Source organism: Mya arenaria, chromosome 8, assembly GCF_026914265.1.
Source record: "Mya arenaria isolate MELC-2E11 chromosome 8, ASM2691426v1".
Lineage (NCBI taxonomy): Eukaryota > Metazoa > Mollusca > Bivalvia > Myida > Myidae > Mya > Mya arenaria.
In genome coordinates, this window is record NC_069129.1 from 48,029,271 (window position 1) to 48,051,693 (window position 22,423).

The 22,423-nt window shown below is 37.3% G+C and overlaps 1 protein-coding gene across 3 annotated transcripts; it reads right to left on the reverse strand.

Annotated features, from left to right (window-relative positions):
• Window positions 1–608: 608 nt before the first annotated feature.
• LOC128242904 (uncharacterized) lies at window positions 609–18,885 on the reverse strand. 3 transcript variants are annotated; one of them, XM_052960329.1, is made up of 17 exons: window positions 18,803–18,878; window positions 18,655–18,709; window positions 17,595–17,728; window positions 16,211–16,325; window positions 15,133–15,382; window positions 11,717–11,834; window positions 11,083–11,156; window positions 10,157–10,238; window positions 9,835–9,926; window positions 7,836–9,269; window positions 6,805–7,033; window positions 6,104–6,486; window positions 5,344–5,483; window positions 4,589–4,644; window positions 3,996–4,130; window positions 3,227–3,331; window positions 609–2,627 (listed from the first exon to the last, which is right to left on the reverse strand). In XM_052960329.1, the coding sequence occupies exons 3-17, from the start codon at window positions 17,711–17,713 to the stop codon at window positions 2,504–2,506; spliced, it is 3,456 nt and encodes a 1,151-aa protein (XP_052816289.1). In that variant the 5' UTR covers window positions 17,714–17,728; window positions 18,655–18,709; window positions 18,803–18,878; the 3' UTR covers window positions 609–2,503. The 3 variants fall into 3 exon arrangements, with proteins under 3 accessions (XP_052816289.1, XP_052816288.1, XP_052816290.1); XM_052960328.1 differs by having other exon boundaries at window positions 18,655–18,885; XM_052960330.1 differs by lacking the exon at window positions 18,655–18,709.
• Window positions 18,886–22,423: the final 3,538 nt, after the last annotated feature.

A 22,423-nucleotide genomic window follows, 5' to 3' on the forward strand; every position in this document is an offset into this window, starting at 1 on the left:
CTGGTATATATTGGTAATAGGCAACAAACTGATAGCCCCCATTACCGTTTTGTAACATAAAGGTGAAAGGTGGATATGGAGACTCTATTGAAAAGAGAAAAGTTGCCAATTTACAATCATGTATGTGCGGATAAAACTAAAGCCCTATCTAACTTCTGTACACGTTTTATCAATACAATACTTCATCCTGATCTCGTTTACAAGCAATGGTTTACTGACACACGTACGGCGGACACGATGCCATCTCATAAGCCTTTTTGGCATATGGCCAGTAAAGCTAAAAATAATGTTCATTTGGATCATGAAAACAACAATTCAGGTCAGATGGATGTGAATAGTTTACAAGTCATTGAATGTCACTTAGTTTTACTGTTAAGTTTTGTAAATTTATTAAGTTTCCAATTCACTGTAATCCTGAGGCATTTTTTTAATAAACAAATATCTCCCATATTTTTCAAGAATATTCAATGATTTTTTAAGCACTGCGTTAATGAACGAATGAAATTGTTTATTATTAATATCTAAAACCATGGCATGTTAATGCTATGATTTAATATTGTCATAAAAACATTAATTCTTGCTGTGAAACACAAGGAACATAAAAATACTAGTATAATATTTTAATCATTATATGACTTACATAAATAATGCACAGAAATTAACTTGTCCAGTGTTACTGTAACAAAATATCTGATGGTAATTGGTGAGCCTGCTAAATAACAAAGAAACTAATTAAGAATACCGTGAAGAGATTGCAATCACTCGTCTGTAATTGTTTTTGAAAAAGGGCCTTCCAGCAGCCACTAACAAAAAAGTAGGAGGTTTTCTGAGAGAAAAGAAGGAAATAGTAGGAATATTTTTTACAAAAAAGTAGGAAAAGAAGGAATATTTTTGGTTAAATATATAATTATTAATAGCTATCAACTTACCTAGAAGAGATGTTTTTAATGCAAAATCATACCTTTCTATATGCCACATTGAATATTTTAGTGAATGATCCTTGGTCGGTTTCTGTTGCTGAACTGTGTGTTCATCATCCCTCAGCCTTTATTATGAAAGATGATGCATGTCAAATTGGAACATGTTGCCACACCTTTCAACAACAGAAACCAGCCAGTTTGACATCTTTTGTTCATTTTCTGCAAATAAAACTAGCACAATGATCAAACTTAAATATTTTTGCGGACTTTATTTTCAAAAAAGTAGGAATAGTAGGAGTTTTTTAGAAAAAAGTAGGAAGCTGTTAAAAAAGTAGGAAAAGGTAGGAACGCTGGAAGGCCTGAAAAAGGGGGATAACTCAACAATTAAGGTCCAAGTTAGGGTCTAGCTACATACATGTATGGTCTGTGTCTGTACCAAGTTTCGGAGTTATAGCAAAGGTGAAAGAAATTGGATGTATTATTCAGTAAAAATGGGCATAACTTGATAATAATTAAGGTCAAAGTTATTTGCCTTGTTCTACATATGGGTATTACCTCTTGGCAATATGTATACCAAGTTTCATTTGAATATGAAAATCCATTGACTTTTCTTGAGAAAAAGACAAACTTTAAAGGATAATCATTGTCTGACATTAAATTAATTACCGAACAAATTGTTATACAGAGGAATTATTTTTTACAAACATTATCTCAAAACAATATCTACATGCATGTACACAATTGAATACCAAATGATATCCTTGATGATCATATCCTTGCCTTGTATGTAACATGACTGTCAATCCAGACTTAAAATCTCAATTCAAAAAATGAAAAGGAATTGATACATAACCATCATGGTCAAGCTACATAAATACATATTATAGGCACCATAATTATTTAAAAAAAAATCTTCTGACATACAAATATATATTTTAACAAGCATGATCACATATGAGTTGACAGTTTTGAACCACTGTGACAGCGGTCAACAGTTTAGGTATATTTTATTGTCTGCTGCTATGACAGTTTTGATACTGGTGGTAGAACATGTATATCTTTTTGTCTGCCTCAATGACTGCTCTAAAATCACCAATTTTGAACCACATGGTCTAGTTTATAGAATGTTTTGTTGCCTGCTCCGAATGTGGTCCATAGCAGTTTTTAATTTAAGATACATTATGTTCTCTGCCCCAATGCCTGGACTTTAATCATCAATTATAAACCACAAGGAAATAGCTGTGTTAATTTCAGTGTATATTTTGTTGTCCACTATAATGACTGGTATTAAATCACTAACATTGAATCACATGGTCGGTGGTAGCAGTCTACAGTTTTGGGTATATCTTGTTGTCCGCCCCAATGACTGGTATTAAATCACCAATATTGAACCGCATGGTCGGTGGTAGCAGTCTACAGTTTTGGGTATATCTTGTTGTCCGCCCCAATGACTGGTAAATAATCACCAATATTGAACCGCATGGTCGGTGGTAGCAGTCTACAGTTTTGGGTATATCTTGTTGTCCGCCCCAATGACTGGTATTAAATCACCAATATTGAACCGCATGGTCGGTGGTAGCAGTCTACAGTTTTGGGTATATCTTGTTGTCTGCGCCAATGACTGGTATTAGTTTATCAGCTTCTTCCCAGGGGAGGTAGCGTCGAATCAAGGAGTTAAGACTGGTCTTCTCTGTTACATAGCCTTGCCTGAAATTCAATATTACATGTGTAAATATCATTGGACTAAAGAGTAAAGAGGCAGTATGTTTGACAATACCTGCATAAAAAGGTATTCTAGGTATAATAATTCTTGATATAAATGCATTCACCTGAAGGATGCACTCTTACTCCTTAAGAAGATTTATAACAATTAATACAAATGTATTATTATACCAAAAAGTATAAATTTATGTCGAAAACTATGGTTTTTATGAAGGATACTAAATTTAATTTGAAAGAAAAATGCAGAAAACACGCTATTTCTACCTTATGAGACAATAGTAGATCACAGTTAACCTTTTAGCACTCACCAATCATTTAATCTTTTTGCTTTTTCAGCTATTAAATACACCGTTACAATCATGTTATCAGTAAAGAATATTTTTCATAAATGCATTATTTAGTATTAAAGTAGTTAAATGTTTATCACTCAAAATTTTTGTTATACTGATTTTGAATAAGAGTGTCACTTTAAGCTAACAAAAATGATTTTCATGTATGTATGCTTTATTTAAAATCAAATCAATTTCAATTATCTAGACTGTCAGTAGTAAATGTCTATAACAGCATGAAATTAACATATGTACCTCTTAAAGAGCAGTTCAAAGTCGGCCATCTGTATGCGTTTCCTGCCTGCATGTCTGGCATATGCCTCCAAGTCAGCACACAAGTTATCCCAGTACGTCTCAGACCTTGACAATGAAACACAAGCAATGCAATAACAAATACACATGTATATGCTTTTGAGATGAAAAGCATCTTAATTAATATTAAGTAGCTTAACTATCACCAATAAGATATTTTGTAGTTTAATTATCGATAATATCTTTTGAAAAAGAATATTACAATCATTTTAAAACATGTTGATGTTGTTGACCTCATTTCCAACTTTTTTCACAAGGTCAAACAGTCCAAAGTCTTTTATAATGCTAATGTTTTTAAGTTCTATACTAGAATTCAGTGAATCAGATGTGATGCCTGTCGAGAGAGCTCATATTTTTCTAGTCAAGCTCACAATGACCTTGACCTCACCATGACCTTGACCTTGAAATCAATAGAGGTTATATACTGATATGACCAAAAGGCATACAAATTTTGAAAGACTATGATTACAAAAAGAAAGACTAGACTAAATCCTTCATAAGAAATTGACCTAAAACAAAACTGACTGTGTTCTTTTTGTTTGTTTATTGTTAGGGTTGGCATGACCTATTGACTCCATAACCAATTTCTCTAGTTCTTTCAGAATTTTTTTTATACTGGTGCCTATAAGAAATAGATTTAAAATTTATTCATTATCAGTTACAACTCTCTTCACAATCAAGCTCAGAAAGTATGATATAAACTATGACATACACTTTCATGACCTCCTCAATAGCGTCCTTGGCCACACGCATGCCGGCAAAATGGTTGAAATGTTTCCTCACTGTTGTCGTTGGTATCAGGTAGCGAGACTTCTGACGAGGTTTTCGCACAACCTTCTTCTTTGGGCTACAAGATATTTACAATGGTTAGATTGAAGAGTTGATGAATCCATTATGAAAACCGGAGAATCAGAAAAGTATTGACATCTTCCATTAAAAACATAAAACTGCCCCACAGTGGCAGAATAAAAGAATCTCAATGTTTTACTGCTTAATCAACATTTTTATTTCAGTCAATAAAATTTAAGGGTCGGAGAAAAAAGAGCAGGGATGAAAATCTAGCAATTAATTTATAGGGACCTACAATGAGGACATTTAATATGAATGAGTAAGATCAATTATATAACATCAAATATGACCTCAATACAATTTATATTGAAAAGCCCCAACAACATAGGATAAGATTATGAAAAAAAGAAAATGCTAATTGGTGCTGACTGTTATACATGAACTTGGTTTTAAAAGATTACAAGATACATGTATGATATAGGCGCTGGACATATTGAAATCAAAGGTTGTACTAGCCTTTTTACTGTTATTTCAGCTGCAGTGGAGGTTATGTTTGTATTTTCGCCTTCTGCCTGTAAAATTGAAGGGTTACTTATCAAAGACAAGCAACAAAACATTTAAACATAAATCGAACACTTAATTATGATCTAAAAATAAACATTATTTTCTAAAAATGAACATAGACAAAACATACCTCTTGGTGGAAGACCACTGTATGATGCAACATTCAATATGTCAAGGGTGTGGCCTTTGTTGTTTTAAACAAAAAGATTTCCCAAAATGAGTATGTAAGAAACTTTTGACTCAGGGATGTGACTAGTTTTGACCCCAGGGGCATAATTTGAACAAGACCACTAGACAATTAACACACCAACTATCTAAGCTACAGGCCTCATGGTTTTTGTCAAGATTTTTCCTTTTGGTTGCCATGGCAATTAAGAGTTCTAAATGGAATTTATGGAATTTATACAATTTTGAAAAGGCACTATCCAAGGAACATCCCATGAAGTTTCATCTAAATTTGCCTGGCAGTTTAGGAGGGGATGTCTTTTGAAGTAATTGTTGACAGACAGATGACAGGCGAACAGAGATGGAGGTGGGCGATGGGAAAAGCTTATCCTGAGCATTGAGGTGAGCAATATGTGTTCAGGTTACAAGCTAAAAATAAACAAATTTAACCATGCAATTTTATCACCAAAACAGCACTTACTGATAGGAGTGCCAGGTTCTAGTAAGTTGAGGGATTTTCTTAATCAAACAAAATTGCTCACCTGCTGTACAAAGTCGGTGATTCTACTCTGTCTAGATGTTGATGGCTGGGGAGAGAGGCGGGAGAGAGCCCCGATGTTCTGGGTAGAGGCTATTGGGGGGGAAAACAGCATTGTCTGATGGGGAAGAGCGTCCACCTCAGCTGTAAAACCAATATGAACATATAATTTCTTATAACTGCAGTGTTGGGAATCATTACATCTATTGAAACTGATCAATGATCAATCAACGATCTGCATATTGGCTGCATTCTTTTATTACCAAATATATGTCTTATATATGCATAATCTGACTTGTATTATACATCTACAATGTCTGTTATACTGTTTCCATTCATCTAGCGCGGGAAATATTTAAAAGGAAGTATTTATTTTGCATAAGCCTGACTGCGGCCTGGATTTAAACCCAAAATAGTTCAACAACTGCTTTTAAATATATTTTCAGTTATTTCCAACAAAAGGGTGAAATTGACTAAATCAATCAATTTTCAATTATAATTGATCATTAATATAACACTAGTTTCACCTTTTTTACCTTCAACCATAAGTCAAAATGGTTTAGGAACACATGTACAACCTTGATGACTTTGTCTGTATCACAATAATACATGTACCAAGTTTCATGCAAATATCTTTTAAGCTGTTGTATTATAGTTGCAGTTAAAAAAAATACAGTCGTATCATTGCCACCAAGCTGTGACAATACCATTACCAGGTTCTCCTATCTTTTACACACATATTATTTCAATTCATCATATCATACCCGATCCTTGTCTTTTCCCTGCTATAACTGGAGAAGCCTGCGACAGCCCCATACGTCTAGTGCTACTGCCTAGGACAGATTTCTCTGATTTAGGTGTGCCTTTGTTTGACCCTGGTGTCCGTGGAGATGACCTTTGCATCGACCTTGATGTTGACCTCAGAGAAGCACTTGGTGACCCTTGAAGCCTTGGCGATGACCTTAGAAGTACTGGAGTTGACCTTTGACTTTGTAAGGTCCCTGATCTCGTCTGGGATTCCGACTGTGGCAGGGTCAATGACCTTAGTGGGGTTCTACCTCCCTGGCTTCGAATCCTAGGTGACTGCTGTGACTGTTGTGACCTTGAGGACATCATTGAACCACCTGAGACTGACCCTGACCTTGACCTGTCATAAAAGAATTACAAATGCATTTACATAATGATTTTTTTATATTATACATGTAATACTGTAGTTCTTAAGAATGCATAAACATGAGAATACTGTCTTATTGCTGCTTAAATTTATGATATGATAAGCTTCAGGTTGCAAGTAAAATTTATCCAGAATGAAAGACCAGGAGGTAAATCTTATTACATTTAAAGTTTTAGATGGTACAACCACATGGAAACCGATAATCTAGGGATTATGCTTTAATTCATTATCAGCGACTTCAGTTGTAAATGATAGATTTTTGTCAGTACTTAACCATCAAATTATACATACCCATCAGACACTCTTGACATTCTGGCTGACCTCTGTGACCTGTGGGAGGAGCTTGCAGGGCTGGCCCCTCGAGGGGAGACGACGGGGGAGGGTGTGACCGCCTTCAGGGGGCTGTTCCCATCCCCCCGCTCGCTGCAGGACTCCCAGTCCTCTTGAACCCGAGGGGTGGAGGCAATACTGGGGCTCCGACGACCAGATAACAAGCTCCGCGGTGACTGGTACATATCATCTGAGAATGACAGGTTTAGGAATATTTATACATTTTGGTCACACGGTCATTTTCCCAAAATTTGTTATTTTATTTAAAAAATATATCATTGAACTATAGTGCTGCTTAAACTTGTGCCCAAAAAATCCCGTGATGGAACTTAATTTATAAGCACAGTCATAATTGGTTTACTATTACCAATTAAACACTGCAAAAAGTTAACTCAATTATATGTAGGTTGTACAAAATAGTTTCCTGTTCCTACATCAGAGTCTTTTCCAGCCATTTCTTTAAAGGCTTTGTTCCTAATATCAAAAAGTTTTTACCCTAAATTTTGAATAAAAATTCTCAATAAATATTCAGAAGTCCTCCAAAATAAGACTTTTGAATGCGCGAGCCCGATTTCTTACATTAGTGCTTGGAATCAACTATGTTCAACAAGCGCAGTTATATAAAATACAAAATTTAAGCAAGCCCGGAAGACATTTTGCAGGCTTAATTTAAACCACTGCAAATGAAGAAGTTCTTTTTGAAAAAAAAGTAGTTTATTGTTTTTGAAATTGTGATACAAGCCTTCAAATAAATGGTTAAAAAGAGTATTTGAAAATATTCTCCTTTTACATAATTATATAAACATTCACGATGTGCTAATTGCATGAAACAAGTACATCTGAAACAGTTGTCTCAAATCTTGTAAGAAATACTGCAGATCACATGAGTATCTATGAATTTCTAGTGCAGTTAAGATTTTAAAGTTAACAATGATGATGTTAACAACATTGTTAACTTTGACAAAGGTCTGAACAACTGGTCCAATATTTACCTGTGAGAGTAGCATGGCCCATATTTTCAGCATGAAACCTGTCCCTGCTAGAAGTCTGTGGACCCCCATCAAATGACCTGGATGATGTATGAGGATTTCTAGAAGAAGAGAAACTTTCACCACTGCTGTGCCTTGACCTTGAACTTATATTCAGGTCCCTTGATGAACGATTTCCTACACTTCTGGAAGCTGATCTTGACTGATTCTCTTGGTTCTGATGTTCATAACTGGAGTTCAACCTCTGCATATCAAATGGGGATCCTTTCCCATGCAAGTGACCATCACTTAATCGCAAGTCTTTTTCACTCCTGCTTGGAGAACCAAACCTACTTTTGTGGCCCTCACTGTATCTACCCATTCTCTCCTGGTCTCGAGCCTTCATGGACCTTTCCAGGTCCACGCTTATACTCAGGTGCCTGGTCATAGTATCAACCTCAGGACTCACTGCTGAGAATGAACTCTGCCTTCTCCTACTAATATCCGACCTACTGGCAGCAAGATCATCTCTCGACCTTGACAATGACCTATAGGATCTGCTCGTACTCTCATCTTTATTCAAATACATCCCAGTTTCCGCATCAGTCATTTCCATATTTGACACCGATCTATGGGATCTGCTTGCACTCTCATCTCTGCCCACGTACATCCTACTTTCCGCATCAGTCATTTCCATATTTGACAGCGACCTACGGGATCTGTTCCCTCCATCATCTCTGTCCACATACATCCCACTTTCCGCATCAGCCATTTCCATATTTGACAGCGACCTACAGGATCTGCTTGCACTCTCATCTCTTCCAACATAAGTCCCATTTTCAACTTCGGCCATTCCAATGTTAGACATGTCACTGCGACTACTAGCTGAAACATGGCTCATGTTTCGATAATCCTCCTCCATGCTGCTCTCACTAACTTTCATTGACAGCATGTACATTCCTCCTTCCGGTAAAATCTTTAAGCCATCACCTCTATGTTCTCTGAGGCTTTCTGATTCATCATGGCCTGATTTCTCCCTGTATTGGCCTGAAGGTTCACTCTGATCATCATCCATCTCCTCATCTTGGTACTGTTCCAGACCATCATCTCTGTCATACATTTCCTGACGAACATAATGATCACTTTCCCTATTCTCCAGTCTGCTTGTATACTCAGTCCTTTCATCATCATCATCTACATCATCATTATCGTTTCTATACGCCATCTGATCATCATACTGATTCCCTTCTTCAAACATCTCTTGCCTGCTGCGGTCAAATCCTTCCTCCCCTCCCTGATGACCATCATACTGGTCAAGCTGGTCACTGTGCTGGTCAGCCAAGGAGATTCCTGAATGGTGGTCACTCCTATTGCCCCTCGACTGGCGGTCAGCCTGCTGTGACCTCTGTAACCTCAGATGTTCAAGCATGCTCTCTGGTACCGTCAAGTTGAAGCTGCCTTAAACCATAGCGATACATTTATACATGCATCCTAGTTAAAATATTTCTCAAGTACTAGCATCTACTCTGTAAGTATATCTGAAGAAATGCCATTCATCATTAGGATGCAAAGATGTGTTAGCGCATTTTTGATATTAACCCTAAACCAAAGAGCAGCCCCACCCCCTATTTACCTATCCATTTACTCTAGCCTGTCTGATTGTGTATGGGCCTGGAAGTGTTGTATCACTTCTTCATTTCCCAAACCATACAATGACTGCTTATAACCAAACAGCGCCACCCCAACCCCACCCCCTTATTTACCTCTCCTCCTACTGCTGTCTGTCTGACTGTGTACAGTAAGGGAGTCTGCTATTACTTCTTGAATCTCCCTAGCCTGACAATGACCCCATAGACAGTCTCAAACTCAAAACCAAAGAGCACCCCCACCCCCTATTTATATATCGTTTTACTCTGGGCTGTCTGATTGTATATGGCCTGGGAGTCTGGTAACGTTTCTTCATTTCCTAAGCCAAAAAATGACCCTTTAAAATCAAAATGTAAAAAAACAACCCCTTATTTACCTCTCCTCCTACTGCAGGCTGTCTGACTGTGTATGGCCTGAGAGTCTGGTATCACCTCCTCATCTTCTGAATCCGAGGTTGACCGGAACGGGCTGCAACAATATGCCACAGGGTTACTCAGCTGTATAACAATTTTGGTGACATACCTTATAAATACCATAATGTATGGATAGATACGAAAACAGTATTCCCTTAATTCTTGATTTGCTTTTATGTCAAGTCTGAAATAAACTTGGTTGATATCAAAACTATTTTAGCTTTTACAGATGGCTGAGCCGATAAGTTGCTGAAATACTCTGCCTGAGCTTTCAAAGTATCTCACCTCGGTACGGTGTAGTCATTAGGGTTGGTGGCTGGAATCACCAGGGAAGAATTCTGCTCTTGGGCGGTGATGTTGAATTTTCCTGCAACATTAGAAAACGAGACTTTGTGAATTTCAGTATCCTTCATCTTTATGCAATCCAGATCAGAAGATCTGACCAAAAAGCATAAATGCAGAAGCTGGTAAAGGAGGCTGCCAGTTATGCATCATGCCTGCATCAAATGTTTTAGCCAGATCGCAAAAAAACTTTATAGATTGAGATCAAAGTACATGTATTAAGATCATAGAACTAAACACCAAGCTAGCTTTCCTTCCTTATGTAAACCAATAAGAGTGAGTAAAACAAGCAGATGCCAACATACATTTTTAACAATTGCCAACAGAAATATCTTTAATACTATTACAGCCGGACCGAATGTGCCTTTAAACCAAAAAAAAAATGCATGCCCTAGTAAAGGAACGCAATCAGTAAAAGAGCATATGTATAAACAGAAGCAGAGATCGAGTTCTTGCATCAAGATATATGCCAATAATGCCTATATATTGCATTAAGAATACCATATATAGCTGGCCTCACTCTAAGCATATTTTCATTGACAATATCAGGGATGCCAACGCAAATTTGTAAAACAAGAGGAAATTAGTATTACCGATAAGTAGGAATATCCCCATCACACAACATACAGAAAATAAACAGAGCAATTTTAATTTTAAAGTTTGTTGCCAAAAAAGAGAAGATCAGCTGAAAAGAGGAAAATTGGCATCCCTGCTGAATTTGTGTAATCAGTCTCATGTAATTCATTTTAAAATATTTGATCAAAGACCGTTTTTGAGAAGCGGACACAGGTCGACATTTATGTCAAACTCGAATGTCACCAGCCCAAGAAAATTGCATCAATCCAAGGAGCTGATGTTTTGGAAGTTACCTGTCCTGTGAGGTGTTCTTCCTCTCCGAGACGATCTGCTTATCATTGAACCTTCTGAACTCTCACGAAATGGGCTGAAATAGAACGACTAATGTTGCTAAAATTGAAATATATACCTGGTGGAATACATACAGTTTTTGAATTAGTTACCTTAAAGCACATTTGGGTTTCATGCAGATGATTTCAATTCACTTGTCTTACACTACACTTCTAAATTTCAGTTGATATTCTTAATAGCACGCGCACACAAACAAACAAATATTCATTACTGACAAATTTCAAAGCTGTATTATCACAGATTGACCATTTTGACAACTTTTTACTTTTTGTCTTGGAATAAGCCAATTTTGCGTAAATGTCTAAAAACCGCTGATATAAAACTGCTGATAAAAGATAAAATCGCAGTTTTTTTTATCTTTTATGCTCGATAATTGATGTTTTATGGCTAAAAACGTAACTAACGCTTAACAAATGAAAATATCAGCAGTTTTCCAAACAATTGAGATTACTTCTATTGTGTGTTATCCTATATGACTGATTTGAAAACACTGACACCAAAATCAGCTGATTCTAAGACAAAAAATGAAAAAGTTGTCAAAGCGGTCAATCTGTGAGAGTGCAGCTTCAATCCAACCTTGGTGTGTGGTATGTATCATTGACGAGGGGCTGTATGTCTGGAGAGCTCAAGCCAGATGAACGTTCTTGTGACGCATCCCTTCTTAACAGCTGGGGTGTTTCCATAGATGATGAAGCTGCGAACACATATGTATGCAAACTTGTTAATATTTGTTTCATTTTGTGTATGCGTTTCGAAGTCAAAACCTCAAAAACATATGAGTTATGAAAAACAAATAAGTATGAAAATAATTAAAGGGCAAACACCTTAAAAAATCATGCTTCTTTTGCAATAATATAATCCATAATATCTGAACATCAATTACTGTGAAATCATTTATATACATGGTCATGAAAATTTGCGGTTCTTCGAACAAGGACAATTCCAATGGTACTTAAATTCGTGGATTTTCATTATTTTAATAAACAAGAGCTGTCACAGTATGTGACGAATGCCCCTGAATGTGACATTGACCTACGAATAGAGTCAGTACATGAAAAGTTGATCTTGCCTTTACATGTCAAATACATATGGCAAGTTATTTTAAATTGCCTCTGAACATAAAAAATACCACCCATACTTGACAACCTACACTGTTATGTCCTTATATTCAGCATTCCATTGTGAATAAACCGTTAGTGTATCTTTCACCTTAGAGGTATGGACATGGGTCTTGCACACGACACGTCGTCTTCGTATGTGGAACACATGTAGCAAGTGATTTTAAAATCTGTCCATACAAGGGAAAGTTACAGCCCGGACACGACAACCTATACTCTATGTCATTATATGCAGCACTCCATTGTGAATAAACACTATGTGTGACCTTGACCTTTGAGGCAGGGAGACGGGTCTTGCACGCGACACGTCGTCTTGGTATGTGGAACACATGTGGCAAGTTATTTTAAAATCTGTCTTTACAAGAGAAAGTTACAGCCCGGACACGACAACCTATACTCTATGTTCTTATATGCAGCACTCCATTGTGAATAAACACTAAGTGTGACCTTGACCTTTGAGGTAGGGACACGGGTCTTGCACGCGACACGTCGTCTTGGTATGTGGAACACATGTGGCAAGTTATTTTAAAATCTGTCCTTACAAGGGAAAGTTACAGCCCGGACACGACAACCTATACTCTATGTCCTTATATGCAGCACTCCATTGTAAATAAACACTAAGTGTGACCTTGACCTTTGAGGTAGGGACACGGGTCTTGCAAGCGACACGTCGACTTGGTATGTGGAACACATGTGGCAAGTTATTTTAAAATCTGTCCATACAAGAGAAAGTTACAGCCCGGACACGAAAACCTATACTCTATGTCCTTATATGCAGCACTCCATTGTGAATAAACACTAAGTGTGACCTTGACCTTTGAGGTAGGGACACGGGTTTTGCACGCGACACGTCGTCTTGGTATGTGGAACACATTTGGTAAGTTATTTTAAAATCTGTCCATACAAGGGAAAGTTACAGCCCGGACACGACAACCTATACTCTATGTCCTTATATGCAGCACTCCATTGTGAATAAACACTAAGTGTGACCTTGACCTTTGAGGTAGGGACACGGGTCTTGCACGCGACACGTCGTCTTGGTATGTGGAACACATGTGGCAAGTTATTTTAAAATCTGTCCATACAAGAGAAAGTTACAGCCCGGACACGACAACCTATACTGTTATGTCCTTATATGCAGCACTCCATTGTGAATAAACACTAAGTGTGACCTTGACCTTTAAGGTAGGGACACGGGTCTTGCACGCGACACGTCGTCTTGGTATGTGGAACACATGTGGCAAGTTATTTTAAAATCTGTCCATACAAGGGAAAGTTACAGCCCGGACACGACAACCTGTACTCTATGTCCTTATATGCAGCACTCCATTGTGAATAAACACTAAGTGTGACCTTGACCTTTAAGGTAGGGACACGGATCATGCACCCGACACGTCGTCTTGGTATGTGGTACACATGTGGCAAGTTATTTTAAAATCTGTCTTTACAAGAGAAAGTTACAGCCCGGACACGACAACCTATACTCTATGTCCTTATATGCAGCACTCCATTGTGAATAAACACTAAGTGTGACCTTGACCTTTAAGGTAGGGACACGGATCTTGCACGCGACACGTCGTCTTGGTATGTGGTACACATGTGGCAAGTAATTTTAAAATCTGTCCATACAAGAGAAAGTTACAGCCCGGACACGACAACCTATACTGTTATGTCCTTATATGCAGCACTCCATTGTGAATAAACACTAAGTGTGACCTTGACCTTTAAGGTAGGGACACGGATCTTGCACGCGACACGTCGTCTTGGTATGTGGTACACATGTGGCAAGTTATTTTAAAATCTGTCCATACAAGAGAAAGTTACAGCCCGGACACGACAACCTATACTCTATGTCATTATATGCAGCACTCCATTGTGAATAAACACTAAGTGTGACCTTGACCTTTGAGGTAGGGACACGGGTCTTGCACGCGACACGTCGTCTTGGTATGTGGAACACATGTGGCAAGTTATTTTAAAATCTGTCCATACAAGGGAAAGTTACAGCCCGGACACGACAACCTATACTCCATGTCCTTATATGCAGCACTCCATTGTGAATAAACACTAAGTGTGACCTTGACCTTTGAGGTAGGGACACGAGTCTTGCACGCCACATGTCGTCTTTGTATGTGGAACACATGTGGCAAGTTATTTTAAAATCTGTCCATACAAGGGGAAGTTACAGAGCCGGACGGACGGACGGTGCGATTTTAATATGCCCACCTTCGGGGGCATAAAAAACAAAACAAAACAAAAACTGTGTTTCTTAATTGTCTGCATATTCCCTACGCACCAATCTTATGCTATTTGAAATGTACGTCAAGCATTTTATCATACTTGCTACAGTTAGACATTATGCCAATTAGCACAGATACCATTGTCAGTTATTTAAGGATTGATCTGCATTTATACTGTAAGAATGCAGTACGGCATAGGAGCAAATTCCATGAAGCATGCTAGTGCTTCTTGGTCATTTGCTCGCTTATCCTACAGTGTTCATGTGTAAATGACCTCAAAGGAGAAAAGTGGTGGAAATTAACCAATCACAAATAACAAGAAAAAGAAGACAAATAACATGCCGCTTGAACTGATGATAGATTATGACAAAATACCATTGATTGTCGTGGATTACAGGCCCAAACAATCAACACTTGATTTTTATTGATCATTGAAACATCACAAGTAAGCGTTTTTTGTAAATCATTTGCCAATTGCTAAGAAATAAACAGATAAACCCATAATAAAACCTTTGCAATGTTTTAAAAATGCTAACGATACAGGTATGGTAATATATCTAATACATGTACTTAATACTTCTCTATGCCTTTCAAACCAATGACCTTAGGTTAATTCACCATATAAAAAACTTACTGTTTCTCATAAAATTCTGAAGCAGTGTCCTCGGGGTGTCATTATCAAAACCCATGGACATGTTGGCACCTTCTTGCCACCCAGACCCTGACCTCCGAATAGACCTCCTCGCTCCTGGGCGGGACCCAACCCTCGGTGAACCAACATCCAGACGGGGAGGCTGACTGGTCGACACACCAGTCTGGGAGGTACGGCGTTGGACCCTCACCAGGGGGGCTGTACTGTGCTCCTCTTGAAGAAAACCCTCGATCTACAACACAGAAAATTTCAGTTTTTGCTTTTACATGAAAATTAACAGGACTTATCGGTACTATAAATATTCTGCTATAGGGTTTTAGCCAGGTTTTAACAAGGTCAGGAAGATACAGAAAAGGGACATAAGGGCAGATTGTTTCGGCAGTGAACAGTTAAAGCAATTTGAATGACATAGAAAATGTAAGAACATGTGGTTATTTGAAGTAATATTACATATATACATTGTTGGTTTTAAATACCAAACATGTAAAGTTTGTTTGAATTTTGTAATCAAATTTCAAGTTAATCAGAACAAAAGATTATAAAACAGTATCTTCTGTTAGACCTTTACTTAAAAATGGAAGTAAATTTATCTCAAATGTTACAAAACAAGTGAAGCTATATACAGTGATCGAAATTTGACTTTTAATGAACAATCCCGAATTCTTATACTATTGCTTGGCATCAATTTTAAACAAGCCCTGCTATATAAAATTCAGAATTTGAGCAAGCCCGGAAGACATTTTACCAGTACAGGGCTTGCGGGCTTGTGCTAATTTTGACCACTGCTATATACAATATCTAAAACACAAACTGATCAAAAAAGTTTTAAATATAGTCCTCCAATCTGTATATTTTTGTAAATGAGTCAACTGTATCTGTTTACTAAGATTACTTAAAATGTTCAACAAAAGTAGGACTAAAATACTAGTTGGTCCTACAAAAATTAACATGATCCTTCAATACAGGTTGTTTTGCCGTACCTCAAGGCTGAATGTTATAATGACATTCATGTAGAAAGAGAATACACCGAGCTTGAAACAAAATTAATATTTTCACAGACCAGATGTCTTGGAGTGTCCTCAACGTCGACACTTGTAGACAGGGACGTCCGTCGTCTTTCACCACGCAGGCTAGACACTCGAGCATGCCTCGGCCTTGGCAAAGGCTCAGGGGTCCTGAAATCATTACCACTATATCAGTTGTACAAGTTTGAGAACAATATATTTCATGCATACCAGTGAAAGAGTGAAAAATATTAGTGATTGATAACTTGATCATTTCACTCTGGCGCGAGTAAAATGATAACCCTTACTCATTTCACTCTGTACAGACAACTTGGGACATCTTTTATAATACAAGATTTGCTTCCCTTGACTTGGGAAAAATACATACATACGTAACATGTATGTACATGTTTGTTGTCATTGGTAGTGCAGTAATATGCACATTGACCAAATGGAATTGTATTGTCAAAATAAAATTATGCAATAGTTTTAATCAAACAAGCACTTTTGCGATTGTTTATAAATATTAAAAAAGAACAAGCTTACCAATTGAATTATGGCCATTTCGTAACTTTTCCATTTCGTAACCGCTCAATGTTGGTCATTTCGTAACCATTGTGTTAATCAATTCGTAACAGTTATGAAATCAAATGGTCATATAGTAACAGTTGGCTCATATGTTGTAAATAATGATCTAAGGTTTTGATGTGAGTTTCTTATTTTGATATCTGCATTAGGTATTAGATTGACATATATTTGAGGAAATAGTTTAATAACATTTGAGTTTACAAATTAGTGTGAAACATAAAAATTTGAAGTTATAAAATTAAATTGGATACAGAGTATTAGTGACAACATTAAATGCAGTAAATCAATATAATTAGTGCGACTAATTAACATCTAATTTATATGATCAAATAATATTTGCCGGAATGTAAAAACAATGTTATTCATTTGTCCCACTGTTCATATGTATTTGTAATAAGTTGTGTCACTTTAGTTTTCAAAATGAATATGAACTGCAAATTTTGCCATATTGTTTTTGTTTTATTTATTATACGAAAATTCGAGAAAACTCGTAAAGTTTATATTCAATGCAAACACTTAAAACATAGAAGTTTTTCCTGTTGTGTTGTATCAGTTGTACCAGTTTGAGGACAATATCATTGGAATAGTGATTAGTTCTAAGATGCTATAAGTGACATTTCAAATGTGTGTTTTTGTCCATTTTTTCACACATAACCTTGATAAAAATTTACTCTGTGGCACCAGTAAACTAAAGTGACCATATTTCCAGAGAAATCAGAATTAAATTGAGCTCAAATATTGATCTCAAGCATAATTTGTTGATTGTCATTCATTATCATTATTGACCTATTTTTAAATACCTAGCTACTTTGATTGATCAGTAATATTTTCACCATGAAAATGTTTCTATACCTTATAAGACCTTCATGTCTGTTTCTGATGACTTTCTGTGAATGGGTCCTTGAGACATCTAGGTATTCCCCTATAGCAGTCCTGGGAGTTTGAGCGATGCTTTGTCTCTTGTTTGACATCTTCAGCTAAGGTAACTGAGTTGAAAATTTTTATCTCAAACTATGCACCAGTCAACTGTAACCACGGCTCCCCCAGGTCCGGAGAATAGCCGGGACTTTGACTTTGGGTCTAACAAATCCGGGGTAAAATCCCTGACGAACTGATGGTTAATCCCTGGCCAAATGCCCCGGCACCCCAGGACTCTATATAAGGCCTAATCTCCGCTAAATTTGGCGCTATGACAAAACCACCGCGGTCACCCGGCCCTGCGGGACCACATGGAAAGTAAAAATACGGCTCTTCCCCGGCTATCCGCCCGGACTTGGGGGGGGGGGGCGTGGTTACAATTGACTGGTGCACTACATATTCACTTGGAATATTTAATTGCTATTTAAAATTTGATTTGAAATATTTTTAGTCACTTTCACAAAAAGAAATTAGTGAATAGTGTAGGTGACCCAAACTAGTAATGTCCAGGGCTTCAATTATGCATTTGAAAGTGGAAGATTGAAGTTCCTTGCCATCAATTTTGAAAGTTTTTCTCCCAAAGTTGAAGTTTATAGAGCTCTACGACTTTCTCAATTTTGCACAAGCTACTACCAAACTTCTTTTAAAAATGGTATACCTTTGAACATTTTGATTTATCATGTTTTAAGAACTGTATAATGTGATTGTGGGAATAAAAGTTATATAGATAAGCTTAAATATAATGAGGCGGTAACGGAATGTTTCCTTGGACGCTCAAAAAACAACAACAGTACTCGTCTAACATCAGACTCATCACTGATCAGTGATTCACATCAAACTCAGCTTCCAAATTTTTTTTTTATTATTTCATGACATTCGCAAAACAGAAAATACAGAGTCCCTTATTACTACATATCGTACACACATTCATATTAACTTGTGACTTTTCTTGTGAAATGGTGTATTAAAGTAATATTCAAATAAAATGTATTACCAACACACGATCAGTATTTTTGACAGATGACTGAGCTGTTCTCTTGTTCTGTTCCCTTCAAAACAAGATTTCAAATAAAAATGTATTCTTAACAAATAGAAAAAGGCAGTCTTCTATAAGCAAATACTAAACAAAAGTAAAATATTACAATACGATGAACTAATTGTCTGGTTTTGAAACGGGTCCTGTATGTTTGTGTTGATTTTTCAACAATTTGTTTTGCCCGCCATGTTTTTTTTTGTTTGAATCCAACGATAAATAACACGAAATAAAAAATCTTGATTATATTACAGAAAAGTATACGAAGCGGTTACTTCCCCTGTCAGTGCTTATGGGTTGATTAATATTTATCAGACTTCAACTAACTCAGTTTGCACTGGGTACCAAATAGAATTAGAATATATAGTTGAGAGTACCTTGTTTATAACCAAAGACGGTACATGGATGATGATGTTACTATGATGAAAGATAGATATCACAGAATTATAATGCCGAGTTTCCATGTTTAAACTGTCTGTGGTAATGCAACAGTCAATTGTAACCACGCCCCCCCCCCCCAGGTCCGAGGAATAGCGGGGACTTTGACTTTCGGTCCAGCCAACCCCGGCTAAAATCCCCGCCCTGCGGGGGCGAACAGATGGTAAAATCCACACCAAATGCCCCCGCACCCCAGGGACCCTAGGTAAGGCACATTCCCCGCTATATTTAAAACAAAGACAAAACCACCACATTCACTAGGCACTGCGGGGCCACCTGAAAGGTAAAAACACGGCCCATTTCCCCGGTATACCCCCGGACCTGGGGGGTCCGTGGTTTCAATTGACTGGTGCATAAATACTGAAAAACTTAGATACATGTATCACCGCGAGAATTTAAAATTTTCTATGATCAAGTTAATTTATGTCGTTCAAATAATGACAAACATGTGCCTAGTGAACTGACAGTGTATAAGTTAATTTTTGACGGAAACTTTCAAGCCAAAACGCTTAAAAGTCAATGCATTCATGACTAAATAGTAGGTGTAACCCTGTCAAACGAAACGTCACTTTGGTGTGACCTTAATGCTTATACAATTCTAAATAATTGACAAAAAGCTTTTGTAATATTTGAGACAAAAATAAATTTATTTGGTTATCATTCTGCACGTGCAATTTTACTTCGACCTATATTTAGATCTCATGGGTAAGATATTTCGGTCCAAACCAATCAAGCGATCTCAGAGGTAATATATTTCGGTCCAAACAATCAAGCGATCTCAGGGGTAAGATATTTCGGTCCAAACCAATCAAGCGATCTCAGGGGTAAAATATTTCAGTCCAAACCAATCAAGCGATCTCAGGGGTAAGATATTTCGGTCCAAACCAATCAAGCGATCTCAGAGGTAATATATTTCAGTCCAAACCAATCCAGAGATCTCAGAGGTAAGATATTTCAATCCAATGAACTCAGAGGTAAGAAATTTCAGCTCGAACGGAGCTAATGAACTCAGAGGTAAGATAGTTTAGCCCACATGGATCCAACAGTGGTAGGGGTGAGCAAATTCAGTCAAAAGGATCCAATGACCGCAGGGGTAGAAAGATCATTGCGTGAACTAAAATGTGTCACAACAATCAGTGTCATTTCAAAACCGCGGTCAAAAAAAGTTGAGGCGGTTTCACGGTTGTGTCCCCCGCCCCATCTCCCGGGTCCCCCCACTGACAATTTAGCTTGTAAGGATTCTGCGCAAACTATGTTTTTTAAAGGTATCCAATACACGATAATGTGAAAATTCGATGTCTGATTATTTTGGTATCACATGAAAGGTAGTTAGAGCAATCAAGGCATTCGCAGCAACTCGGCCATCTCCGGCAAGCTTCGTGATAGACAATTCCTGTTGTATACTGGACGAGGTGTTCCGATTGCCGACGAGGTTCGACTGTATTTCAAAGATAAAAAAAATGCGAATACACTGTTTTGACCTTTAAACATTGAAATATCGGTCAAAACACTTCCCGGATTTCACTCGAAATAAAGAATCAAGGTATTGACGGCCAAAATTTTACCTGTGATATATTTTCGGTCGTTTACTTTACGTAGAACTCTACTTGACGTTGTTTCCACCGCAACGATGATGACGTTGACGTTATTAAAACAAAACGAGCCGAGACAGTCGCCGAAACTGCAGGGACGGAGGAAATAGCGTTGAAAGCCGCCATAGCTTCAGAGTTCCCTCTGGTATTTGTTTTCTGGTTTTGAATAACAATTATTATTAACATCAGTTCCCATCAATTTAACGGATGTTACATACTAAATGAGAAGTTAACGATTTATTATTTACTATTGAGCGATTATGATACGAACACCTACAGGAGTATGGAGTTCTGTTAATGTGGTGAAAATATTGCTGTACAATAAGAATGCATATCATGAATTATGTTAAATGTTCATTAGAATGCAACCTACATTCTTAGCCGATGAAATTGCAGATGGGTGTCCATTAATCATTAGGGATTTCTTTTTTTGCGGATGTTTAAAAATTCGCTTACTGCCAATCATTCGTTACACACTCGATCCTTGCGCCATATTTTGCGTTTACAATGAGCCATCCAACGAGATTGTATTACAAGTCAGTAAGATGACCTGAAGTAAGGTTCTAATGATTATGGTTGGCTATTTCGATACGCTTACTCCGCCCATCCTTAATCATTAAAGTCTTACTTCACTTCATATGTTTATTTTGTATACACTGTATACTCATGCGCACAGTGGTCAGAATTCGGCTCAGGGTGAACAACATTTGATAAGCATAAAGATAGCTGTCTTATCTACATTCTGTACCCTGTGCGTATAGGAGTGTACGTGCAGTATAGTTTTCAAATACAAACATGTAGATCATTGAGAGATTTCATGAGGTACCTCCGAGCTTCTGAGTCGGTACGAAATAACTGACCAATAATAAAGCTATTATGTGATATATTGGCCTCTTTTATTGCTTTGAATTGACCCCCATTATCACAATAATTGGTATCGGCTGATCGAAGTCCTTTGCGGCGATTTCGATGGGAACAATGCTTCAATAATGAGGCGCATGTAGGTAAATCTGCAATGTTTATTGATCTAATAGATAGACTTGCTGAACTCGCATGGAACCCTGGGGAACCGAGAAAGGTCGACACTCTATCGATACTGAGTCAATATATATGGCAGGAGCAGATAGGGTGCGGACAATTAGAAACTATTAATAACTTGTAACAAGAAATATATGACATGATTAAACATCGAGAATAAACACGAACACTCGCTCAAGTTGGGAACGTTCGCACGCAAGATCGCTAAAATGAAGAGAATAAAAGTCCCCATTTTGTTATCAAGTGTCTTTTTCATTCGTAGAAAGAATGTAAGGATTTAGTTTGTGGGTGTTCGTGTCTTTTACTGGTATTGGTAAAAACTTAACGCTCCGGGCTCTTCTTAATTTTCTCTCTCTAAACAGATCATTAAAGCTGCACTCTCGCAGATTGAACTTTTTGACAACTGTTTTATTTTTTGTCGTGGAACGCGCCAATTTATGCCAAAATGCATGTAAACCAGTCATATAAGACTGCTGACAAAAAAATGATCGCAGATTTTTATTTTTAAGTTCAAAAATTGATTGATGTTTTATGCATTTTTCTTTAACCGTTACAGCCATTTATAGCCATAAAACATTAATTTTGGAACGGAAATATAAAAATCTACGATCTGATTTTTTTGTCAGCAATCTTATACCATTGGTTTGCAGATATATACGCAA